A 19,582-nucleotide genomic window follows, 5' to 3' on the forward strand; every position below is an offset into this window, starting at 1 on the left:
TGTGGTAGTGTGAACAAGGCTCAAGGCACAGACTCCAGACTTGGCCTTCCAGAACTGAATGAACCCCAGTTCCATGAACGGAATAAACTCTGTTCACGCTACTGTTAACAATCCACTCTATCAGATTTCCTTTGCTCCTGTTGCTCTGAATAGTGCAGTATGCTATGTTTTCCACAGACCCTTTATGAGCCAAAGGGATTCATTACATTTGCCATGGATCCTGTAAAAAAAGGACTGAAGATGGGACCAAGATAATATTTAAGCATTGTCCCTTGGGGAATACTCGCACTGTACCATGAAAGCACCTCATGTTATGCTACAGACCATGCAGTATGAATTTCAATAGGACCTGCTATCCTGAGTATCTGAATATCATCACATTGAAATAGCGCCCTCTGTAGTGTTATACATTATTGCTTCTTCAACTGCTGTCCATGGTACCATGGTGAAGCACTGCCATCTACAGTATCATGTTAAAGCAGCCTGTGATTGTATCCGGGTGTCATTGACATACATGAAGCACTGCCATCTACATACAAAATCACAGTGAAGCATTTCTATCTGTACATTGCAAATACTGCAATATATATATATATATATATATATATATATATATATATATATGCAAATTTAAAGGCAGCGTCAAGCCAAAGATCTTCCATAGCAACGCACAGCTACTATGCACAACCACCACCACTGGTACCTACACTAGTGTACAAGGAGACTAAAGTACAGAAAATCACATCTCTGTCATCTCCAAGACATGGCATCCAGGTATTAGTAGTCAGCTGTAAGCTTTACAGTATATCAGTGCGAGCTACAGCAGACTACAGTCACCCTCTCCAGCACAGCTATGCAGCAATCTACTGCAAGAAAGCAGACTGCTCGCTACCACAATGGATGAGGATATAGACACAGCCAGCTCATTACATTACAATGCTGAAGAACATTACTAAACCATCACATGCCATGATGTGTGCATGCCATGTATGATGTGGGTGCTATCACCTCTAGCCATATCAAGTCTATATGGTTAGATAGTGGATGCATGTGTAATGGCCTGGCATGCTTATCTACTGCACAATCCTTCTTGGCACAGCTCCCCAATTTACTACTGAACTTGGCCAGCTGCTGCCAACTACTGCACTTGCCATTCACTGAGGACAAGCACTGCAAACTGGCAGCACCCAACACCCACTGTACTCCAGCACCACCACTGCATTTATAGGAAACTATAGTGTATTTCTCTACGCCTAGAAATATGGATACAAAATGGCTTTATATAGATACCAATGCACAATCCAAGATTCAATGGACTCCATGTGGCAGAAGGAGGATGGATAAGATATATATAGTAGATACATAGGAACAGATAGATTCCTAGAGATTGATAGTAGGATAGCCATTCTAGATAAATAGAGAGATACATAGATAGATACACATATAGATCTGAATATGTTAGGGATAAAAGGATGTATAAAGCAAGATAGATAATGAAATCTAAGATAGATACATAGACAGACAGATATGGATGGATCTTCGACTCACACACACCTTATATAGGCTGAGAGCACAGGTGTGCATGCACACTACATGCAGTACCGTGTAGGATCCGCTCCATGACACACATATACACACACTGTATAGATACAGTAGAGATGCAGACAGGGTGCACAGACATGCAGTCAGGCTGGATCAGGTGGACGATCTGCAGCACACACTTCTATAGATATACATACACTCGCACCTATAGACCTATACACAGACATTGCTATACAGGATACATTGCATATGACCCTACCGTTTGCTGCAGGTCCGGGATGCCGATCCTGATGATCACCGCGTTCCCCGATGTCTCTTCCATCCGCCGGCCGGGTGGGTCTCTGTCTGAGCCAGGGGGGTCTCTGCCTCTTGCGCTGGGGTCTCGGGCAGTGTACTCGGCTGAGTCTCTGCTGGGATCTCTGTCACTTGTAGGGGAGTTACTTGTCGGGGTGTCTCCGGTAGGGATTGGGGTGTCTCTGTCCCCGCTGAGGGGATCAATGTCAATGGAGGAGCGGAATTGTTGCGTGACGGCGGCTCCGTGCTCTCCGTTCTCGGTCTCCCCGATGCTAGGCTCTTCTCCACTGTCTGAGTCTGGGGAGTCTCTGATGATGTTGGGGTGTCTGTCCCTGCTGATGGGGCTTCTCCCTCTCTGGGGGGACTGTCCCACTGGCTCCGGGGTCTTTGGGTCTCCCCCGGGAGAGGAGCGGAGAGTGCGGGGAGCCCCGAGATCCCTCGGGGGCCCCTTGGGGGGGCTGGGTGAGGGGGGTCCGGTCCGCTCCGGGAGCTCAGGAACCGGAGACACAACATGAGCAGGAGAGGGGGAGGAGCGGAGAGACTGCATCTAATAGAGAGAGGGGGAGAGAGGGGGGTGAGAGAGAGCACAGACTGCATATAATACAGGGGGAGAGCGGCGGCTGAATGGGGGACTGCATGAATCAGGGGCGCGATGCCTGAGGGAAGACATGGAGGCGGCATAGTATCACGAGGGGACACTGCGTCTTAGTCACACCGGGAAACGGACACACATTTGCGTTTTGTGAGGGGTTTTGTCTTTTTTTTTTCTAAATCAATGAAACAGTAACTAGGTCCAATAAGCAAAGGGCGGGAGGGAGGTGAAGGCTGCACCTCATGGAGGGAGAACCACATGTAACACGGAGTGGGAGCTCAGCTGTGTGTGACTGGCATTCTACATAGACCGCAATAGCAGCATACTGGAGCATGGCAGCACAGCAGGGGCATATAGGAGACTACCAGGGCTACAGCATGGCAGCAGGTGGATATAGTGCAGACTGAATACCAGGGCTACAGCATGGCAGCAGGTGGATATAGTGCAGACATATAGGAGACTACCAGGGCTACAGCATGGCAGCAGGTGGATATAGTGCAGACATATAGGAGACTAAATACCAGGGCTACAGCATGGCAGCAGGTGGATATAGTGCAGACATATAGGAGACTGAATACCAGGACTGGAGCATGGCAGCAGGTGTATGTAGTACAGACATATAGCAGACTAAATGCCAGGGCAACAGCATGGCAGCAGGTTTATGTAGTACAGACATATAGCAGACTAAATGCCAGGGCAACAGCATGGCAGCAGGTGTATATAGTGCAGACTAAATACCAGGACTAGTACATGGCAGCAGGTGTATATAGTACAGACATATAGCAGGCTAAATACCAGGGCTACAGCATGGCAGCAGGTGTATATAGTGCAGACATATAGCAGACTGAATACCAGGGCTACAGCATGGCAGCAGGTGTATATAGTGCAGACATATAGGAGACTAAATACCAGGGCTACAGCATGGCAGCAGGTGTATATAGTGCAGACATATAGGAGACTAAATACCAGGGCTACAGCATGGCAGCAGGTGTATGTAGTACAGACATATAGGAGACTGAATACCAGGACTGGAGCATGGCAGCAGGTGTATATAGTGCAGACATATAGCAGATTGAATGCCAGGGCTACAGCATGGCAGCAGGTGTATGTAGTACAGACATATAGGAGACTGAATACCAGGACTGGAGCATGGCAGCAGGTGTATATAGTGCAGACATATAGGAGACTAAATGCCAGGGCTACAGCATGGCAGCAGGTGTATATAGTGCAGACATATAGGAGACTGAATACCAGGGCTACAGCATGGCAGCAGGTGGATATAGTGCAGACCTATAGGAAACTAAATGCCAGGGCTACAGCATGGCAGCAGGTGTATGTAGTACAGACATATAGGAGACTGAATACCAGGACTGGAGCATGGCAGCAGGTGTATATAGTGCAGACTAAATGCCAGGGCTACAGCATGGCAGCAGGTGTATGTAGTACAGACATATAGCAGACTAAATACCAGGGCTACAGCATGGCAGCAGGTGTATGTAGTACAGACATATAGCAGACTAAATACCAGGGCTACAGCATGGCAGCAGGTGTATGTAGTACAGACATATAGGAGACTAAATACCAGGACTAGAGTATGTCAGCAGATGTATGTAGTAAGAGCAGGCATATAACTAAGTACCATGACTAGAGAATGGCAATAGGTGTATGTAGTATATCCCCACTCATTTGGGGCTGATTTAGGGATGCTGAGAGAAGACACTTTTAGGCTGGGGCCCCACGGGCCGGAAACGCTGCGATTTGCCTGCGGGAAAAATTGTGGTGTTTTACAATATTGCAAAGTTGATGGGATTCATGCGAATCCCATGCCCACTTTGCGGAAAAGATCGCAGCGCGGACACGCTGCGATTTCCAAAGCCGTTGCGGTTTTGAAAACCGCAGCATGTCAATTATATCTATGGAAACACCGGCACCTTTCCCATAGATATAATTGTAACAGAAAGTCCACGGAGGAAAACTTTGTGAACTTTCTGTTCAAATGCGTTTATGCTGCGGTTCTTCCTGCAGCAATGCGTTTCCGGCCTGTGGGGCCTTAGCCTTATTCTTTATTCAAAAGAATATGTTGGAGCACAGGGGGAGTTTTCTTCTAATACTGAGCACTGCTCCATCATCACTGAACACGCCCATTCTGCACACAGTGTGGCAACAGTGTGAGTTGATCCTCCCAGTGTTAGTTGATTCTTACACTGCCCAGGGGGAGGAGCTGAATGCAGGATGGGCATGTTCAGTGATGATTCAGCAGTGCTCAGTAAGGGAGCGTTCACACTACCGTTGATGTCCGACAGCAGTGTCCGTAGCAACTGTCCGTTCAAGATTTTAGCAATGGACAGTAGCTGTGTACGTTACAATTTCCATTAATTTCAATGGGATTTTATCTGTTGTCCTTAAGTGTCCGTTTACAACCATGTCTGTTTTTTCAAGTGGACAAAAAAATCCTACATGCAGGACTTTTCTTTCCTTTTGAAAAAACAGACAGCAAGTGTCCGGTTTTTTTTAACTTTGAGGTCTATGGGCAACGGACAATAACTGATAGTCATCATTTACTGCCTGTTTGTGTCCGTTATGATAGGTGTCTGTTTTTGTTGTTTTTTTTAAACGGACACCTTCTGTGCGGACACCAACGGTAGTGTGAACCCCTACCTAACAGAAGAAAACTTTCCCTTTGCTCCAAGAGCCTCATCTGAATAAAGAAACATATGGAAGATATATTTTTATTTTGCTAATAGAATCTACAGCACTATGGTAGCTGTTTAAAGTAGCTTGAGGGCAGTGATAGACTCCCTGTAAGTGGACATGCTCAGCTGCTATCTACAATAGTGTAGAACCAGGAAACCTATTCTGACATGGAGTGGTATGTTTGGCAAATTTGAATTTTTCTATATGTCTAAACCAACACAGAAACCTTATCAGGAAGTATTGTTATCAAATTTTTTTTTTATTATTGCAGACCTAGATTTTGGGCTTGTAACTTAAATTGGGCATAAACAGCTTCAAGGCTATATCAATGTTTGGATACATATTGTATTAAAAGAAACATTTTTTCTTGGCAATACTTATTGTTAAGTGGCCTGATCTGTTTGCATATATTAAATTTTGTCATATTAAATATTTGTGTGCCTAGTCTCATGATATAATCCTTTTCTCTGTTTTTAGATCGTAAATTATTGCAATAAACACACAATTCTAAAAAAAAAAAAAAAAAAAAATGAAAAACTAAACTTTATCTACTAGGGTAAGGACAACATTCTGTTTTTGTTGATGCTTTTGGTTTGTTTTTGAAGCCAATATCTGGAATGGATTGATAAAGACAAGACGTACCATCTGTCCTTTATAGTTTATCGCCCTTTATGAGCCACACTTTATTTTGGCTTTAAAAACTGCATCAGAATATATTATCTTATCATTTATTTTAGCCCAGAGTGCCTTTGGAGTTACAGTCATTGCAGGTGTTTAACCCTTTAAAAGGTATATCTATACATACAGTATCTCACATAAGTGAGTACACCCTCACATTTTTGTAATCATTTCATTATATATTTTCATGGGACAACAATCAAAAAATTATACTTTGATCGAAATATAAAATAGTCAGTGTACAGCTTGTATAACAGTGCAAATTTGCTGGGCCATCAAAATTACTCAACACACAGTCATTAATGTCTAACCCTCTGGCAACAAAAGTGAGTACACCCCTAAGGAAAATACCCAATTTGCTATTTTCACTCCCCTGTGCCATATGACATGTTAGTGTTAAGGTCCATGCGCACGGAGGAAAGTGGTGCTGATTCTTACACGATAACTCGCAGCAGAATCAGCACTCCTTTATATCTGTGCTGAGTTATCGTGGCAAAATCAGCGCCACATTCCTCCATGTGCATGGACCCTTACAAGGTGAGAATGGAGAGCAGATGCTTTAAAGGGATTCTACCACTAAAACACATTTTTTTCTAGTTACCACGTCGGAATAGCCTTTAAAAAGGCTATTCGTCTCTTACCTGTGGAAGTGCTCTCCGCCGCGCTGTTCGTTCAAAATACCGGTTTGTACCGGTATGCTAATTATTTCTCTCGCAGCGATGGGGGCGTCCCCATTGCAGCTCGAAAACCGACCGCAGTGCCGCCTCTCTGGTCTTCTGTATCCTCCCCTTGCTTCTTCAGCGTCTGTCGGACGCCTGCGCAGTATGCTCTGTTCGGCGAAGATTGCCGAACGTACTGCGCATGCGCGAAATTGCGGTGCCCGCACTATGGCTGGGACCGCAATTTCGCGCATGCGCAGTACGTTCGGCAATCTTCGCCGAACAGAGCGTACTGCGCAGGCGTCCGACAGTACGCTGAAGAAGCAAGGGGAGGACACCGAAGACCAGAGAGGCGGCACTGCGGTCGGTTTTCGAGCTGCAATGAGGACGCCCCCATCGCTGCTCCTGCAATGGGGACGCCCCCATCGTTGCGAGAGAACTAATTAGCATACCGGTATTTTGTAACGAACGGCGCGGCGGAGAGCCCATCCAAAGGTAAGAGACGAATAGCCTTTTTAAAGGCTATTCCGACGTGGTAACTAGAAAAAAATGTGTTTTAGTGGTAGAATCCCTTTAAATTTGGTGTTATCACTCTCACACTCTTTCATAATGGTCACTGGAAGTTCAACATGGAACCTCATGGCAAATAACTCTCTGAGGATCTGAAAAAAAGAATTGTTGCTCTACATAAAGATGGCCTAGGCTATAAAAAGATTGCTAACATCCTAAAAATGAGCTGCAGCTCGGTGACCAAGACCGTACAGCGGATTAACACAACAAGTTCCATTCTGAACAGGGCTTGCTGCAGTTGAGTGCCTATGCTCACTGTCATATCCAGAGGTTGCCTTTGCAAGATGTATAAGTGCTGCAGAGGTTAAAATGGTTGGGGGATCAGTCTGTCAATACTCAGACCATATGTGAAACACTGCATCAAGTTTGTTTCCATGTCATGCCAAAAGGAAACCTCTTCTAAAGATGATGCACAAGAAAGCCCTGATGAGACCAAGATAAACTTATTTGGTTCAGATGGTGTCGATTGTGCTTGGTGGAAACCGGGTGAGGAGTGTCAAGACAAGTGTGTTTTGCCTACAGTCAAGCATGGCGAAGGGAGTGTCATGGTTTGGGGCTGCATGAGTGCTGCCAGCTATGGAGAGCTACAGGTCATTGAGGGAACCATGAATGCCAACATGTACTGTGACATACTAAAGCAGAGCATGATCCCCTCCCTTTCAGAATCTGCTCCAGGGCAGTATTCCAACATGAAAATGACCCCAAACACACCTAGACGACCACTGTCTTATTTAAGAAACTGAGGGTAAAGGTGCTGGACTGGCCAAGCATTTTTCCAGACCTAAATCCTACTGAGCATGTGTGGGGCATCCTCAAACAGAAGGCGGAGGAGCGCAAGGTCTCTAATATCCACCAGCTCCAGGTTGTCATCATAGAGGAAGATTCTAGTGGCAACCTATAACACTCTAGCGAGCTCCATGGCCAAGGGAGGTAAAGCATTGCTGGAAAATAATAGTGACTATACAAAATAGTAACACTTAGGGCACAATTTGTTTATTTTCTCTTCGTGGTGTACTCACTTTTGTTGTCAGGGGTTTAGAAATTACCGGCTGTGTGTTGAATTTACACCAAATTTACACTGTTATATAAGTTGTACACTGCTACATTAGATTGTATCAAAGTGTCAGATCTTCAGTGTTGTCCCATGAAAATATATAATGAACTAACGACAAAAATGTGAGGGGTTTATTCACTTTTGTAAGATACTGAAGGTATGATCTATAGAAATAAAGTGTTTCCAATTTTTAAACAACTTTTTTGTAAATTAATAAGTGAATATAAGGAATTTTGAAATTTATCTTACTAAAAAAAATGTTTTAGATTCCATTTATCATGCTGCTATTTTTAACATAGAAATCTATGGAGTGGGAAGGGAGAGAAAGAGGCAACTGAAAAAGACAGTCTTACTGCAGTGTGAAAGCTCTGTTAAACATAGTAACTAATCTCTTTTGACACTACTATCTCTAGTAAGATAATTTTCTACCATTGTACATAAGAAGGCAATAATTCAGTTACTAGCCTCCAGTAGTCTCCACCCTTCATAGACTTCTGTGTGTGAGGCTGGATGAGGAAACAAGTGCTATTAAAGATAAGAGCCTCAGTCGTGTAAAGAGCAGAAAAGTAGCCAGATAAATGGAGAAATAAACATTTTTTTATTAAGCTATACTACAAAGTGTCTTAGTTTAACCTACACTACTAATTTATGAAAAGTTTTTTAACCCTTTCCTGACATCCCCTGTACTTATGCAGATGTAAGGTAGCAGCCATCATAGTTGCCAGGTCTCCACTGTAATATACAGCAGAGACCTGATGGCAATGCCAACACTGATTGCGGGCATTAACCCTCCTAATGCCTGAGTTAAAGCTGATTTGAGGCACTATTTTCCCAGATCTTTTGAGGTTGATCACTAGCCCCGGATATCTCTTTTGGGGCAGTGGTCCACAACAAAAGAGTATGACAGCCAGGAGCCTATCTTCCCTAGAGCTCTATTACAGGCTTGTGTACCCCACTTTCCTCATGTCTTTTCACTTTTCACTTTATCCCTTTACTATTATATGACTATGTGGTCTTGTTAATACAACTACTCTGTGTTTATATTGCATCTACTCATACTGACACATTGCCTTATGTGATGCACATTGTTTGTGGCCCCTTTTATACATTACTTCCTTCCATGTTTCATGTAATTTGGCAGCATTGGCTCCCTTCCTTTTCTTTTCCTTTCTAAATTATGTCTTTTTGTGATGTGATTATATGTTTTTTATGTATTTTCAAATAAAACTTTTTCATATTTTTTATATATTTGGTTTTTCTGCTTAGGCAGCGTTTTTCTTATATACTTAGAATTCACCATGGTATATAAAATGCCCTAGTTTGCATGTGTGTATAAATTCCTACTTTTATGGCAAAAGTAAACAAATATGAGGGAAGATAGCGTCCATCATGATGTTTACATTAGAGTCAAAGGCAATGGGCACAGATAGTGGAGGCTCTGGCCTGTTCCGCTTACTCTGCTACTTTTAATGTCCATTACTGTCATCTCATGATGGGTGACAGCAAATGACATTAATTATTGTAGTACAAACGTAGCCTTACATTAAAGAGGATTGAAATTCATAGTATTTTTTATTAAAGAGGGTGTGTGTAAATGAGACCTTAAAACGATGACAAAGGTGTTAACCTACTGATAAGCAGTTATTCTACAAAACCATAAAAGATAATATTTTAGCAAAATTCTGTCTCAATGTGTTAGTCCATGCTGCAGCATTCATTACGTCACCCTATATGTACTACTGAGGGGGCGCTAACAGAACATGTATACAATAAGAACAGCATGAGGGCAGTATTAATAGATTGAAATGTAGTGATAGGAAGCATTTAGTGAAAAGGCTGTCATGCAAAGCAAGAGAAACAATCCAGTTCTAGCTATTCAGTGTAGTACAAATGGACGAGCGGCAGAGATTGCTTTACTAAAGAGGATCCCATAGCAAGTGGCAGATGATCAGTACAGTGCAACTGAAAGAATATAAGAATGCTGACTGGGCATTAGAGTAGACAGGAGGAATATAGAATATATATCTACAGGAGAAGAAGAATATATTATACAGAAATAACTGGGTGAAGATTACTTTGGACAAATCATAAGAACATGTAGAAAATAGGTACAGGTACAGACGGGCCCAGGACAGTACAGGGACAAACATTTATTCCCCCTTTTATTACTGTTGAAGTCAGAGTTCACTTTAAGTAGCCTTATTCATTAAAGGGGTTGTCCTGAGTTTACAGTTAATCGCCTATCTGCAGGAGAGGTAATGAGTCTGTGAGAATGGGGCCACTTGTAGTTCATCTGATTGGAGAGGCGGATACACCGTTGTGCTGCCACTGTATTCATCTCTATGGGACTGCTCTCTACACATCTTCTTTGCTATAGTCCCACAAAGATGAACAGAAAGGCAGTTTACATGCATGAACATCACTCCAGCCCCATTTTCACAAACTGTGGGAGTGCTATCTTGTGAATAGGTGATTTAATATTGATGACCCAATCTTAGTAAAGGTCATCAACATCCAATTGTGGGACGCCAACACCTAGTTCCCTCACTGATCAACTGCTAAGGCCACCTGATTTGCACATTGCACAAAGCCAAAAGCAGACAGATCCATATACTGTGCAATGGCCATGCCTTCAACTGAAGCTGTGACAGCTGATCGCTTGAGGTACCGGTTTTCCATCTCCCACTGTTCTGATATTGACAACCTATCTTAAGGAATCACCCATCTACATAAACGTCAGAGCACAGTGGTAGAGGACAGAAGTATTGTTCCTCTGCCTCCTCTGCTGACACTCCAACTCTCTGTCATATAACCAACTGCACAATATTCTACTAAAATGTGCAGTGGCTTGCAAAAGTAATCATACACCTTGAACTTTTTCACATTTTGTCACATTACAATCACAAACTTTAACGAGATTGATATTTTAAGTGATAGACCAACACAAAGTAGCAGATAATTGTGAAGTGGAAGGAAAATGATACATGGTTTTGAAAATTTTAATCATGTAAAAATTTGAAAAGTGTGACGTGAAAAAGTATTCAGCCCCCCTATATCAATACTTTGTATCGCCACCTTTCACTGCAGTTTCAGCTGCAAGTCTGTTGGAGTATGTCTCTACCAGCTTTGTGTATCTATAGAGATTTTTACCCCATTGTTCTTTGCAAAATAGCTGAAGCTCAGTCAGATTGAATGGAGAGTGTCTGAGAACAGCAATTTACATGGTTTACCACAGATGGGATTTAGGTCTGGACCTTGACTGGGCCATTCTAACACATAAATATTCTTTGATCTAAACAATTCTGCTGTAGCTCTGGCTGTATGTTTAGAGTCATTGTCTTGCTGAATGGTGAATTTCCTTACCAGTCTCAAGATTTTTACAGCCTGGTTTTCTTCCAGGATTGTCCTGTATTTAGCTCCATCCATCTTCCCATCAACTCTGACCAGCTTCCCTGTCCTTGCTGAAGAGAACCCTCCCCAGCACATGATGCTGCCACCACCATGTTTCACAGTGGGGATGGTGTGTTCAGGGTGATGAGCAGTGTTACTTTTCTGCCACACATAGCACTTTGCATTTAGGCCAAAAGTTCAACTTTGCCCACATCTTACCAGAGCACCTTCTTCCACATGTTTGCTGTGTCCCCTATATGGCTTGTGGCTAAATGCAAACAGCACTTCTTATGTCTTTCTTTCAATAATGGTCTTCCTATGCCACTGTTCCATAAAGGCCAGATTTCTGGACAGAATTATGGATTTCTACAGCTCCTCCAAAGTGATTATGGGCCTGCTGGTTGCTTCTCTGACCAGTGCTCTCCTTGCTTGACCTGTTAGTTTAGGTGGACAGCCATGTCTCAGTAGGTTTGCAGTTATAGAATATTATTTCCATTTTTGGAACATTGCTCCTTGGGATGCTAAAAGCTTAGGATGTTTTTATAATCTAACCCTGCTTTAAACTTCTCCACAACTTTATCTCTGACCTGTCTGGTGAGTTCCTTGGTCTTCATGATGCTGTTTGTTCACTAGTGTTCTCTAACAAATAACCGAGGTCTTCACAGAACAGATACTGAGACTAAATTACACACAGCTGGACTCCATTAACTAATTAAGTGATTTGTAAAGGCAATTGACTGCACTGGATTTTATTTAGAGGTATCAGAGTAAAGGGGGCTGAATACTTTTGTATGTCACACTGTTCAGATTTTTATTTGATTAAAATTTTGAAAACCACATATAATTTTTGTTCCACTTCGCAATTATCTGCTACTTTGTGTTGGTCTGTCACTTAAAATCTGAATAAAATACATGTAAGTTTATGTCTACAAGGTGACAAAATGTGAAAAAAGTTCAATGGGTATGAATACTTTTGCAAGCCACTGTAGCTGTGTTAGAGCAGAATCAGTGATGTTACAGAGAGACAGAGCTGCAGCAACCAGTTGCTTGCTTATTCAGTGCTGCTTCTGTATAAATTTGACCTAAACTACATCATATTTTCAAACACGTCCTAGATGTAGATAAAGAAAACCAAATAAAACAACTGAATTAAAAATATTATACTTGGTAATTTATTTATGGAAGAAAATGATTTAGTATCACATATCTGTGGGTGGCATAAGTATGTGAACCATTGGCAGATAATGTGAAGATTAAATTAGAGACAGTTGTTCCCAGTCAATGGAATGGCAATCAAGAGAATGAGCAACCTCCTTTATTTAAAGAAAAGGGATCTATGAAAATTTGATCTTCACAGCACATTTGTGGAAGTGTATCATAGCATGAACAAAGGAGATTTCTGAAGACCTCAGAAGCAGAGTTGTTGGTGCTCATCAGGCTGAAAAGGGTGCTGCTTGTCACAGATACATGATCTGAACCTGATTGGTTCAGGATCCGATCATGTAGTGGCCATATCAGAGAAAGTTTTTTGGAATATCACTATCTGATCAGGTGGCATCAAGAGCGAGTGTTAGCTGCAATTGAGCTCCGATCTGTGGGTTTAACCCCTTGGATGCCATGGTCAGAAAAGACTGTAGTATACATGGGATTTCGTCCCCATATGTACCCCCACCCGCAGCAATATTGGAGTGTACCACAGTCCACGGTCTGGCCAGTCACCTGCCAGGAGCCCCATACCTAGTTGAGCCTGCTGCTGAATGTGTCTGCCATATAAAGTGACACATGTCAGTTTTGAAAAATGAGGCATGGTCATTAAAGTTTTTTTTGGCTGTGTTCTTAAAAGATTAAGCAGCTAAAGGCGTTTCTCATATTAGCAAATATTAATGTTCATGAGTCCAACATCAGAACACCGTAGAACAATATTTCAAGGGTGACGCTGCTCTACCAAAAGAACATTGCAATCCGTCTGTAGTTTGCTAAACATCACCTAGACAAGCTAGATGGCTTTTGGAACAATTTTTTGTTGATGGATAAGACCCAAATAGAGCTTTTTAATTTAAAGGGGCTCTATCATTTGGAAATCATGTTTTTAGATAGTGATATGCCTGAATAGCCTTTAAAAGGCTATTCAGGTGCTGCTAGTAGATTTTGAAAATACCGAAAATACCACCCTGGTTTTTTTTACATATCGGTAAAACCAATATGTAAATGAACCTCTCCTTGCACCCTGGGCATTCCCCAAGCCATTGTGCACCCCCCTGCGTCTTACCTTTGTAACGCCTCCTCCCTTGCTTGTGCTCCTGTGATGCCCTCCTCCTCTGTAGGTGTAACTGCCTCCATTGTCTGTAGTCTCAATCCCTGTGCTTTGAAATCTTGGGCATGTGCAGTAATGCTCCCTCGTGTGCACTACTGCATATGCCTGAGCACCATTTTCTTGTGGACAATGGAAGAAAGCGCACAAGAAAATGGCACTCGAGCATGTGCAGGAGCGCTCAGAAGGAAGTGTTGCTGCGCTTTACCGAGATTTCATAGCGCAGGGATGGAGACTACAGAGAATGGAGGCGGTTACACCTACAGAGGAGGAGGGCATCACAGAAACACAAGCAAAGGAGGGGGGCGTTATAAAGGTATGATGCAGGGGGTATATGATGTTACATTTGCATATCGGTTTTACTGATATGTAAAAAAAAAACGGGGAGGGTGGTTCTTTTCAAAATCTACTAGCAGCACCTGAATAGTCTTTTTAAAGGCTATTCAGGCATATCACTATCTAAAAACATGATTTCCAAATGATAGAGCCCCTTTAAGTAAGTAATACTAATAATAATAGTTATACTGGGAGAAAGGAATACACTGCATTCCAGCATAAAAATCATAGCAGTAGTATCATTGTTTTGGCCTGTTTTGCTTCATCTGGGCCAGGATTGCTTGCCTTCATTGATCGAACAATAAATTCTGTATTATGCCATCAAATTCTAAAGGAAAATGTCAGGACATCTGTACATGAGCTGAATCTTTAGATGTCATTGGTCATGCAGCAAGACAGTAACCTTAAGCACACAGGTACTTGTAATTCTACCAAAGAATGGTTAAAGAAGAACTAAGTTAAAGTTTTCAAAATCCTGACCTTAATGCCATAGAAATATTGTAGATGGACCGAAAGTGAGAAAATCCACCAACGTAATAGACTTTAAGCTGTTTTGTACAGAGGAATAGGTTAAAATGTATCCAAACCAAAGTGCAGGACTATTCAACAATAACCAGAACTGTTTAGACACAATTATTGGTGCACAAGGTTGTCTCACCAAATACTGAAAGCAAAGGTTCACAAACTTTTTCCACAAATATGTGATATTGGATCATGTTCGTCTATAAATAAATGACCGTGTCTAGTATTTGTTTGATTTAGGTTTTCTTTATCTACTTTTAGAAACTGTATGAAAATCTGATGTAGTTTTAGGTCTAATTTATGCAGAAATGTAGAACATGTGCAAACTTTCACGCAACACTGTATATTAGTCATAAAGCATATCCAGAGCAGGGAATGAATAAACCCTTTAACATTTAACTATGCTAAGGCTACGTTCACATTTTTGCTGGACTATCCGTTTGGATTCCCCAACACAGATCCGTCAGAGATTGCAGTAAGAAAATGTCCAGCAATTCCCCAGGCAAATTGAGTTAAAGAGGACCTTTCATCACCTGGGGCACATGCAGTTTTATATACCGCTGGAAAGCCGACAGCTTTCACGATCTGTGCCGCCGGTGAAGAGCTGTCAGTGACGGTACCGTAGCTCTTTGCCGTCAGAAGGGCGTTCCTGACAGTCAGTCAGGAACGCCCTTCTATACAGCAGTGCCTATAGCGCTGTACTGTGAGAGCGGGGATTAACGCGCCCCCCCCCCCCCCCCAGTACTCATCTATGGACGAGCACTATCAGGAGGGGTGGGGGGGTGTTCCTCCCCGTATATAAAACCACATGTGCCCCAAGTGATGAAAGGTCCTCTTGAAAGAGGACAGACATCCGAAAGATACACAACAGATTGCATTATGGTCAATGGGATCCCTCGGGCTCCGTTTGTGCCTGTTATTAGAAGAACATATTCTAGGCTAAGAAAGAAATACATAGTACAAAATCAATACAAGATAAAAGAAGTATTCACATTCTGTCCACTATATGTTTTATTTTTTAAGGGCATTTTTCTGTTATTAAGGAAGAGAAGGGTCTTTCATCTGTTATTAAATGAAAGATCGACAGAGGGGTAGCCAGTACTATGAATTGTGGTATTCGGTGGGGCTGGCCTGTATGGTGGGCCTGCTTAGTTTCCACAGGCTCTTGCAGTGCACCTATGGGGAAATCTTGAATTAAACAATGTCTTGAAGGAGTAGTATTGTACTGTATATATGCAACAAAATATTAAATATGTGCAAGAAAAGTGGGGCAGCTAGAAGAGATTGTGCACCTTGTAAAGCTCTATAATACATCCAATAGAAGCCCAGCAGAATGGAGGAGAAGGAATAGCTGGATGCAGAAGAAGCATCATGCATGCCGGTAACATGAGCATTTTTTGAATTATTAAAGCTCTTTCTTTGTATCTCCCTCTCTCTCCTTCTATTATGCAAACTCACATGATCATGAATTAACTATACAAGCTCTAAAACATTAAAACATCCTATGGCCTCGTCCTTTGGTGAACAGCTTGTGATAAAGCTGAATTCTTCTAAGTAATCATGTGATCACAGCGGCTTATTGTCATTCTGTACTGACTTTCTGTGGCCTCCTGGCCTGTAACAATACTAGTCTATCACATTACCGTGTAGTCACTTCAAAGTTCACAGTGGGTTTTTATTGCTTAACCCTATGTACGGTCTTTAAAAATAATTCCTGTCTGCATCGCAAGGTAAAGGTGCTGTGATTATAATGCCCGCTATGTACTGTATGAATGCCTCAGATACAACTGCGGAGACGTGTTAAAGAGTTAATTTCATTCCATGAAAGCAACTCAGCTGTGCACCAAAATGTTAACAGGCAGCTAAATGCAGTAAATAATACATGATTTAACATATCTAGTTCCCATGTCCTCGAAGATGAATGTGTAGTAATGCAGAGAGTCACCAAGGAATTTTAGCATACTGTCAGTGGAGGTAAAGAGTCTGAAGACATATGTCTCTGTCCGTGGTAGTGATTGCAATGATCCTTACATGCTGATGAGATTTCCTTGTAAGATCACATTGTGGACTTGCAGAATACTACTTCTAAATTGTGACTTCAGTGATTCCTAATAATCCCTTAAAGGATTATGGGTTAATTGAACAAGTGGCTGTAGTGCTCTTTGTAAGTCAGTGTACACATCTACACTGTCTACCAATAAGTATTTGGACACCCATGAAAATGAAGATATCTGCGGTCGTGATGTACGTCATTCTTCTGCCTACTGCCCTTAAATAGGAAACAGAATTGGTATTAGTGCATTGGCATTAGTCGCATGCAATATGCCACAAAGTGCAGAGTTGTCCGATTTTGAGAAAGGGGTAATTGTGGGGTACCACAGAAATAGTCGATCCTTTAGGGACATAGCAAGCGAATGGAATTACCCAAAATCGACAGTGGTCTATGTGATTACAAAGTGGAAGGTGATCGGTGATTGTCGGGATGTGCCCCGAGTTGGCAGACCCCTGAAACTGTGAGATAAAGACCGATGAGTGCCGGCCAGAGAAACCGCACCCAACCGATGGCTCACATACACCAGGAGTTTCATCAGGCATCTGGGAGTATTGTGTGGATCAATACCATCCGTAAGAAAGCATCTGCTGGGTTCTACCAGCTACTGAATATGAATAAATGGTGTTTTCTATTCTACCGCAGGTGTCCAAATACTTACTGGTAGACAGTGTATAACGGTGATCTACATGTACATCACTGTATGTACTGCAGCCAACAGCTTATATATTAAATCACTATAAATGCTCATTGCATTGATTCTAATCCCCAAAGGGCAATTTCCCTCTAGATCATATTACTTATCTCATCAATAATTTATGTCTTTCATCCAGGTTGTTTCCCATTATTTTTTCTGGTATCAATGTGTTAAAAAAGAGATCTGTCACTACTACTAATATTGTCTGTTTTAGTGAATAACTGCATTCCCCATGAGACGATTCTGGAGTGTCATTTCTTACAACTCTGTGCTGTACCATTGATAGAAATATATGATTAATTTGATAACTATGTGTAGCCTTTTGACCTTATCCATACATAACCTAATATTCTTAGCACGGACTGGACAATGTCAGAGTAAGTAAGGACGAACCCACAACTGCTAACACTCAGGTCAGTGTTTTTCACCAGTGTATCCTGTGCCAAAGCCAGGAATAGGGTGAAAATGCAGAATAGATGACAGTTTTTCCATTGTCCTCTACATTAGCTCTATGTAGTCTCCACTCCTAATTTTGGTTTTACAGCAAATCACTGGCCAAACACTGACCATATGAAAACACTCTTAGTTGTCAAGTAATTCATCATTTCTTGTAGGAATAAGTGAGGAAAGGTACAGGGCAGCGTTATAAGAAAAGATGCTCTAGGACTGTTGTATTATAGGCAATGCAAGTACGTGCAAAAATAGGAGAGCTGCCAGATGCTGTATGCATTATATTTTTCAGTTTTCTCTAACTGTAGTGGCCAAAAGGCCTGGTTCACATGTGTGTTCGGTATTCTGTTCGGGGAATCTGCTTGGGGACCCCCCGAATGGAATACTGAACGCATCAAAAAGCAGTGAGCAGCGAAAGCATAGACAATAATGGGGTCCGTGTGTTTTCTGCGCAGCGTCCACACAAATCATGCAGAGAGAAAAGTAGATCATGAAGTACTTTTCTCTCCACATGATTCGTGTGGAAACTGAGCCGAAAGCACACGGACCACATTATAGTCTATGGGGTCCGTGTGCTTTCACTGCTCACCACTTTTCAATGTGTTTAGTATTTCGTTCGGGGGTCCCAAAGCAGACTCCCCAAACAGAATACCGAGCACAGATGTAAACCAGGCCTGATAGCATAAAAAGGCTTATTAATTTATGCATGTGTAAAAATTGGTTTATTCATGTGAAAAATGTATTATTACTCAAAGCATACCTCCAGTTCTAAACAAGTTTGTATAAATGAATAGTGCAGGTGAAAATACAAAACTCTATACTATATCATATTCTATGGGAAGAATATGCAAATCTGTCTTCCATGATGTAATTAGGAAGTCAGCTGCTGCCTCAGTGTTTCAAACCAATAGAGGGCGCTCACTGGAATGTGCAAGCCTGTCTTCCCTGATGTAGTTAGGAAGACAGAATTCCAGTGAAATAACCCAATAAAGGCTGCTCCCTTTCACATCATGCTCAACCTTCCAAGAGGCCTTTGTTTTGCAATGACGCTGGGATGCATCTCCTTAATAAGATATATTACAAAGTTTCTTATATTCACATGTACTATTCATGAAAAGTTGTTTAGAACTAGAGGTATGCTTTATTATTGTGAATATGATGACTTCCTATTAGACCTTTTACTAATATTTATAGTGAATATGATGAGTTCCTATTAGACCTTTTACTAATATGGTCTTTATTCATCTATAACCCATAGTATTAACTGATTTGTGGATTATCAGAATTACGTCATTCACAAAATCCTAGATGAAGTATCCTAATAACCTTGAAAAAGACCTCACACATACAACCATATTTTAGCTGTGTGCGTGGTTCCTTACTGTACCTCTGTATGCTTTTCATTTTATACAGTTTTTTATTTTGCTATATGAATTGTGACAGAAAAATCTCCACTGCATGCCATATTATTGAACTGCAGGAGACACTGTAAAGGTTTGAGTAGACCTATGACACTCACTTTGTGACCTAGTTCCATTCATTTTAGCGCTATATTTTTACAGTATGCATATGTTTTATGGAGCTGCATTTATTGGAATATTCACTTCTCAAAGTGCTATCGCCATAAAGACGCAGCACACGTACTTGGTAAAGATATTTTTCCTTCCTTCTTCATGTATTAATTACTATAAATCATGTTGCCGGAGAAATGACTGCAACTAGCAACAGTTACTGGGAGCTTAA

General features: G+C 41.8%; 1 protein-coding gene across 2 annotated transcripts in view; it reads right to left on the minus strand.

The window, feature by feature from the left end:
• SHANK3 (SH3 and multiple ankyrin repeat domains 3) overlaps positions 1-19,582 on the minus strand; it is a 252,283-nt gene that overhangs the window by 179,291 nt on the left and 53,410 nt on the right. For both annotated transcript variants that reach the window (XM_075273797.1, XM_075273796.1), the window contains exon 3: positions 1,802-2,383. In XM_075273797.1, the coding sequence (XP_075129898.1) occupies positions 1,802-2,383 (582 nt within the window). The remainder of the gene's footprint in view (positions 1-1,801; positions 2,384-19,582) is intronic.

This window comes from Leptodactylus fuscus, chromosome 5 (assembly GCF_031893055.1).
Source record: "Leptodactylus fuscus isolate aLepFus1 chromosome 5, aLepFus1.hap2, whole genome shotgun sequence".
Lineage (NCBI taxonomy): Eukaryota > Metazoa > Chordata > Amphibia > Anura > Leptodactylidae > Leptodactylus > Leptodactylus fuscus.